The 7,994-nt window shown below is 44.7% G+C and overlaps 1 protein-coding gene across 5 annotated transcripts in view; it reads right to left on the bottom strand.

The window, feature by feature from the left end:
- Positions 1–7,994, bottom strand: part of OXR1 (oxidation resistance 1) — a 414,124-nt gene that overhangs the window by 104,594 nt on the left and 301,536 nt on the right. For all 5 annotated transcript variants that reach the window (XM_019551781.1, XM_019551803.1, XM_019551790.1 and 2 more), the window contains one exon: positions 5,555–5,637. In XM_019551781.1, the coding sequence (XP_019407326.1) occupies positions 5,555–5,637 (83 nt within the window). The remainder of the gene's footprint in view (positions 1–5,554; positions 5,638–7,994) is intronic.

The raw sequence follows: 7,994 nt of genomic DNA, 5'->3' as shown, positions 1-7,994 counted from the left end.
GTGTTGAATCCCATCCTATTCTCATCCGCCCACTCTTTGGGTGCGCCCCCCCCCAGCCAGTTGGCAACCCATTTGACTGTGTAGGTGTCAACATCACAGTCACCCCATTCTCATTAAAAAACTGGGGGAGAGAAAGTGTTGAAGGCCTTCTGAAAATCCAGGAAGACTATGTCCACTGCTACTCCTGCATCTAAGCACTGCTACCCCTGCATCTAAGGAGGAACAGAAAGTGATGAGGAACAGTAAATATGGATTCACCAAGGGCAAGTTATGCATGACCAATCTGATTGCCTTCTATGATGAGATAACTGGCTCAATGGATGCGGGGAAAGCAGTGGACGTGATATATCTTGACTTTAGCAAGACTTTTGATACGGCTTCCCACAGCATTCTCGCAAGCAAGCTGAGGAGGTATGTGCTGGATGAATGAACTGTAAGGTGGATAGAAAGCTGGCTAGATTGTCAGGTTGAATGGGTAGTAATCAATGTCTAGTTAGCAGGTGTTATCAAGTGAAGTGCTCAAGGGCTCAGTCATGGACTGCACCCTAAACAAGTTTGCGGATGACACGAAGCTAAGGGAAGTAGTAGATACGTTGGAGTAGAATTCAGAGTGACCTAGACAAACTGAGGATTGGGCCAAAAGGAATCTCATTAGGTTCAACTAGGACAAGTGCAAAGTGCTGCATTTCAGACAGGAGAATCCCATGAACTGCTACAGCCTGGGGACTGACTAGTTAAGCAGCAGCTCTGCAGAAAAGGACCTGGGGGTAACAGTGGGCAGTAAGATGGATATGAGCCAGCAGTATGCCCTTGTTCTCCAGACTACCAGCATACTGGGCTGCATTAGTAGGAGCATTGCCAGCAGATAAAAGGGAAGTAATTATTCCACTCTATTCTGTACTGGTGAGGCCCCATCTGGAGTACTCTGTCCAGTTTTGGGCCCCTCATTACAGAAAGGATGTGAACAAGTTGGAGAGAGTTCAGTGGTGGGCAACAAAAATGGTTTGGAGGCTGGGGTACATGACTTATGAGGAGAGGCTGAAGAAACTAGGCTTATTTAGTCTGCAGAAGAGAAGACTGAGGCGGGGATTTGACAGCAGCCTTCAACTATCTAAATGGAGCTAAGCAGGCAGGCCTTGGGTTCCTTGACAACGACCCACATTTTCGTACAGGGGACATGCTTGGGTGGGATGGGATTCACCTCTACCCTAAAGGGAAGCGTGTCTTCCAGGTTGGCTGATTTCGTATGGTGCGGTTTAAACTAGTTTTGCCAGGGGATGGGGCCATAGGGGACACGAGGACACTCCTCAGCCAAGACAGGTGACAAGCACAATAAGTACCCAGGTAAGTGACAGGGGTCCAGATAGTCCTGGGATGGGGGGAGGTGCATGCACCCATAGGAGGCCTTACATGCCTCTACACTAACGCTTGCAGTATGGGGAACAAGAAGGAGGAACTTGCCCTCCTGCTAGCTAAAAGAAATCTGGACACAGTGGGGCTCACTGAAACCTGGTGGGATTCAACCCATGATTGGGTGGTAAACATCAAGGGCTACAGACTGTTCAGGTGGGATAGATCAGGGAGGAAAGGTGAGGGTGTGGCACTCTACATCAAAGAGCAATGCACATCCTCAACAAACAGGATGGGGTCAGAGGAGGGGCAGACTGAAGTGCTCTGGGTCAGAATATAAGGGGATCAGGGGGAAAGGGACTTAACAGTGGGGGTCTACTACAGACCACCCAACCAGGGGGATGAGCTGGACCAGGAATTCTAGGGTCAGCTTGCGGAGGCAGTTAGGTCAAGGGATGCGGTCATCATGGGTGACCTAAACTACCCGGACATCTGCTGGGAGGAGCAGTCAGCCAGGTCTGACCCCCCGTACGTTCCCAGCCGAGATACAGGACCTCCACCTAACCCAGGAGGTGCACAGTCCCACCAGGGGAAATGCCTTGCTGGACTTGGTTCTGGCCAAAGGCAATGACTTGGTGAGGGGACTGCGGGTTCTCGACCACCTGAGCGATAGCGATCATCGCCTACTGGAATTCACAATCCAACACAGGGTGTCAAAGGTCTGCAGCAAGGCAGCAGCCTTTGACTTCAGGAAGGCCGATTTCAATGAGTTAAGGAGATTAGTCGGGAAAGCACTGAGGTCCCAGAGGGTAGGGGAGTTGGGAGTCCAAGACGAGTGATTGTTCCTTAAGGAGATGATCCTCTGAGCCCAAAGGGTGACCGTCTCAACATAAGTCAAAGAGGACAAGAGTGCTCAAAAGCCCCCATGGCTCACCAAAGGCATTCAGGAACATCTGAAAAATAAAAAGGAGGTATATACCTGATGGAAGGGAGGGGACATCACCAAGGAGGATTATACCTCCATTGCTAGGGACTGTAGAGGGGGCTGTTAGGAAGGCTAAGGCAGAGACAGAACTAGGACTAGTGACCAAGATCAAAGATAACAAGAAGTCCTTTCTTAAAAACATAGGGAGTAAAAAGAAAGTACTGGGTAACATGAGGCCCCCGCAGGACATGCTTGGCAACCTGGTGGTTGCACCAGATGATAAAGCCGACCTCTTTAACAAATTCTTTGCCTCCATTTTTCTGAGCAGGGACTGGGACATCCCCCCACCCCCCCGGGATTCCAGATGGACTCAGAGGTGCAGCCAGGCCTAGGGTCAGGGAGGACCTAGTTAGGGAACTTCTGGAGGGGCTGGATGTGTTCAAGTCAGCAGGTCCAGGTGATCTCCACCCCAGGGTGCTGAGAGAATTGGCAGAGGTCATTATGGAACCTCTGGCATGGCTTTACAGGTACCCGTGGTGCTCTGGCCAGGTGTGAGGACTGAAAAAGGGCCAATGTGGTCCCCATTTTCAAAAAGGGGAGGAAGGAGGACCCAGGAAACTATAGGCCCATTTTAGTCTTACCTCGTTCCTTGGGAACCTTCTTGAGAAAATTATGCAGGAACACATCTGCGAGGGGCCAGCAGGGGAGATTATGCTCAGGGGCAACCAGCATGGGTTCATTAGAGGCAGGTTCTGTCAGACCAACCTGGCTGCCTTCTATGACCAGGTCACAAAATCCTTAGATGCAGGTGCCGCAGTGGACATAGTCTTTTTGGACTTTAGGAAGGCCTTTGACACTGTCTCTCACCCCATTCTCATTAAAAAATTAGGCGACTGTGGCGTCAGTGCCTATATAGATGGGTTGCAAATTGGCTGAAGGGCCACACCCAGAGTGGTGGTGGACGGTTCATTTCCGACCTGGAGGGACAGGGGCAGTGGGGTCCCCCAGGGCTTGGTCCTCAGGCCTGCACTGTTCAACTTCTTCATCAGTAACTTGGATGAGGGGTGAAAAGCACCTTCTTCAAATCTGCAGATGACACTAAGATGTGGGGAGAGGTGAGTATGCTAGAGGAGAGGGACGGGCTACAACTAGATCTGGACAGGTTACAGAGGTGGGCGGATGAGAATAGGATGGGATTCAATACTGACAAGTGGAAGGTACTGCACCTAGGGAGAAAGAATGAGCAGCGTACCTACAGGCTGGGGAACTCCCTTCTTGTCAGCACAGAAGCAGAAAAGGATCTTGGAGCCATTATTGGTTCCAACATGAACACGGGCCACTAATGTGAGGATGCCGTCAGTAATGCTATCTGCACCTTGTCATGCATCCACAGATGCATCACGAGTAGGCCCAAGGAGGTGATCCTCCCTCTCTATGCAACCTTGGTCAGGCTGCAGTTGGAGTACTGCGTTCAGGTCTGGGCGCCGCACTTTAGGAGAGATATGGACAGCACTGAGAGGGTCCAGAGGAGGGCCACTTGCATGGTCAGGGGGCAGCAGAGCAGGACCTATGAGAAGAGGCTACAGGACCTGAACCTGTTCAGCTTCCACAAGAGAAGGCTATGAGGGGATCTGGTGGCCATCTATAAACTTACCGGGGGGACCAGTGGGGAACGGGAGAGTCCCTGTTCCCCCCAGCACTACCTGGAGTAACTAGGAATAACGGCCACAAGTTGACTGAGAGTAGGTTCAGGCTAGACATCAGGAAGCACTACTTCATAGTCAGGGTGGCTAGGATCTTAAACCAATTCCAAGGGAAGTGGTGTTCGCTGCTACCGTGGGGGTCTTCAAATGGAGGCTAGATAATCACCTAGCCGGAGTCATTTGACCCCAGCATTCTTTTCTGTTCATGGCGGGACTTGATGATCTGCTCAGGTCCCTTTCAACCTTACCTACTATGAAACTATGGATCTAGGCAGTTCTTAGTGGTTACAGATGACAGAACAAGGAGCAATGGTCTCAAGTTGAAGCAAGGCAGTTTTAGGTTGGCTATTCGGAAAAACTCTCTCACTAGGAGGGTGGTGGAGCACTGGAATGGGTTACCTAGATAGATGGTGGAATCTTCATCCTTGGAGGTTTAAGGCCCACCTCAACAAAGCCCTGGCTGGAATGATCTATTTGGGGATGGTCCTGCTTTGAGCAAGGGGTTGGACTAGATGACCTCTTGAGGTCCCTTCAAACCCTAATTTTCTAAGATTTCTAATTTAAAGTTGCATGGTTCTGCTGTTGAAAGAAACTTTCATCTGTACAAAGCAGACTAACAGAGTTATCCTAGACTTAAGAAAAGACAACAAACCAAAATAATACTCTTCCACATTTTTTGAAGCTAAGTTTAGTCATATTAATACAAATAAAAAGAAAGGACTGATGTTATTGCTGTATAAAGCTATGCTTGACCACACTTAAGGTGTCTACTTTATAGCTTACTCTTTACAGACTTTTACAAATTAAAAAAAATATTTCCTTTTATTTTACTGTGCAAAGTTTTAAAACAGGTCAGAAGCTACTGTGAGAAACTTGGACTATATTAACATAAAACTTATTAAGTATTATTTATAGTCTTAATTAAACACCCAGTACATAATGCAAGACAGATATTTCTCACTTTAGTTTCCCTTAGTAACCAGAAATGTGAAAAGCTGACTGCAGCACGGTTTGAGGGTCATTTCAAGAACATAACAGCTAGAGAAAGGCTCCATTTTCAGATACTGTTAGGAAAACAGAGCTGTACTGTGTTAGATATAGATCAATGGAAATTATCAGAAGAATGATGGAAGGTCATTTACCAAAAGGTATTATAAAAATAGACTAAGACTATTTTTGTTACTTTTATTACATTTAATTATTTAACAATGCTAAAAGCTTTAGAAGTTGTGATTTTATAATTGAGATTATTTACTTCAAGTTACTGAATAATTAGCCTTCAACAGAACTATGCCACTGATTAAAAATCATTTAACTAATAAATTAGCCTCCACAGAAAAGCAAAACAAAAAATGTCAGATTACTTTGCAGGATGCTTTATATCACTCTTGGAAAAATCTTTAAATACTATTTAAGCAGTTTCCATGAAGAGGATCAGCTCTCGGAAATACAGTACAGACTGATGAGAACAAGGTAATGAGCAGAACTATTTTGTTTATATTACAAACGGAAACTCCTAGACTCACAGCCCATTGCTATGCAGTAACAACAGTTTAATAGCCAGGCAGCAACTTACAGTATATTCAATAGTCCCTTTAGGCTTTTGAAAAGACATTCGTCGCCCATCTTTCTTGTCTGGGGTCTTCTTCTGGCCAGTGTCTGAAAAAAATTGAGGCAAGGTACGTGTTAAATTCATCTTCCTCTCTCACTCAGTATCGTCACAGGCTGCTGAGTACAGCCCCACGGGCAGACATCTAATTCACCAGTTACATAGCTTGATCCTTGTGACTCTTGACTGTCTAACAGACAACCGGCTGTCAGAATAGGGACTTGACTTCACTGCTATGCTATAAAGATTTGACCAATATGAACCAATGTGACAACTGGGAATCAATTAAATATATAAGTACCTGCTTACATCCAGGAAATTATTAATGCAGGGAAGACTAAATGATCAACCGACCCCATTGGGCAAAATTACATCAACTGTACAAACAATGCTTCTAAAGCTACCCCATTTAATTGGTTTCATATTGCATCAGGTCTGCCTTTGTCTGTAGCAAAGGCTATCTACAGCTTCTAGAGGGCAGATCCAATTAAAGTGTACAGCTTCCGAGTTGAATGTATTTTATACGGTATGCGACGTTTGCAAGATACACACCCCCTAGAATTCTCTCCCTCATTCATTTGGTACAAAAGAAAACAAGATAAAAAGCATTTCTTCCTTATGGATATGCACTTCATCTTTCTGTCAGATATTCTTAAAGCACTTAAAATTCATTTCTTTTGGTGACACCATCCCTTAATACCACCAGTTTCCCTGGGATGCAATCCAAAAAGGAGAACATATTGCAACTGTAATCAAATTTTGCTGATGTATATTTATAAAAATGGAAGTTTGATTAATTCACAAACAATGACAACAACACACAAGACATACTGTTGTTTGATAATTACCGCATATTCTACAGAAGTCTTTCCTGAATGTAGCATACTGAATATAGGGGTATAATGCACAAAACTATTAAACTTGTTCCTCACTCCTGTACTCTTTAATGTTTATTGCGTATAGGAAGGGAGACTTCTGTGGCCCCCTCTATATGTGCAGGTAAAGGCACAAGGGGATCTAATGTACGATTTACACAATCATGCCTCCTGCCACTACCCCTTCCCCTTCCCTCCTCCCCACCAAAAAATCTCCCTGCATTGATCCGTAGGGGTTTCATGCACCCCTAAGCCCTAGACTTCAGAGCAGCCATGATCCCTAGGGCCTGGAGGTTTCACACACCCCCAAGCCCTGGGGATCATGGCTACTTCAATCCCTAGTACATGGGGATTTTACACTAGGGTGAATACACTCTTGCAGTTGGGAGCCCTGTCTGCTGATGGGGCTCCCAGCCACAGGGGAGACCCTGGTACACATGCAGATTAAAGCACATTAACAACAAGTTATACAGTTAATACACATTTTTTGAGGTCTAATTTTATAGCGGGCTGGTACTTTTTATTTTATACTATGTACTTTGCACATGTAGTTGGCCTCCCAGAAATTGCACAATTAACTATCTAATTGTGCAATACCTGTAATATGGAGATGGCCAGTGTGCATCTGTTTTGCAGATCTAAAAAAATAGTTAATATCCACTGCAGCATGCTCCTAATTGTGCTGATACATTTTGTTTCCATTATCTTCAGTTTATGTGCTCAGATAGTTGAGCTAGAATGAAAATGCACGTTAATTTTTATATTTCCCTGTATTTCAATTGTTTACTGTACATGTTAAAGTTACTTCTATCAGCCATTTTTAGTTTCTTAGACGCCTAAACCAAATCATTTTAATTTCTTTTTATTTTGTAGTCATTAAATTAATCCTTTTCTCTTACACTAAGTCTCCCTTGAAAAACACAGGTTAAAGCTATTGGAATAGTTAAATTAAGATTACTTCAGTTTACAAAGACTTTAATGCCCAAAAATCTGAGAACTCAGCACATGTTTTGGAGAACACAAAACACTGCTTCCAGGGTGGGGGAAGGGGGAGGAAATCCTTCCAACAAGAGCAATTAAGTGTTCACATCTATTCCCCTCTGAAGCGCACTCCATAGCATGCATTCCTTTGAGAGAGATATCACACAGAATTCCCACCCCATTAATGTTACTGTGTTTTATTTAATACAAGTCTTTGTTGTTACACAAAACAAAATAATCCCACACAGAAATGGGAAACTATTCCCAGTCTGTTCATTTAAGATCTAACATACAGTTTAGAGATTACTGTATGAAAAATGGTAAATATTTAAGTCACTAAAGGAACTCAAAGTAGCAGCTTTAAACTACAGTCAAACCAATAATAAATTAATTGTCCAGAAAACTTCATCAATCAGAACACAGTTTTTCATAGTTTCATAGTTTGTACGATCGGAAGGGACCCGAGTAGATCATCTAGTCCTACCCCCTGCCATGGCAGGAAAGAGTACCGGGGTCAAACGACCCCAGCAAGGTATACATCTAGCCTCCTC

This window comes from Crocodylus porosus, unplaced genomic scaffold (genome assembly GCF_001723895.1).
Source record: "Crocodylus porosus isolate Cpor-Errol unplaced genomic scaffold, CroPor_comp1, whole genome shotgun sequence".
Lineage (NCBI taxonomy): Eukaryota > Metazoa > Chordata > Crocodylia > Crocodylidae > Crocodylus > Crocodylus porosus.
This window is presented reverse-complemented; position numbering and strand designations above follow the sequence as displayed.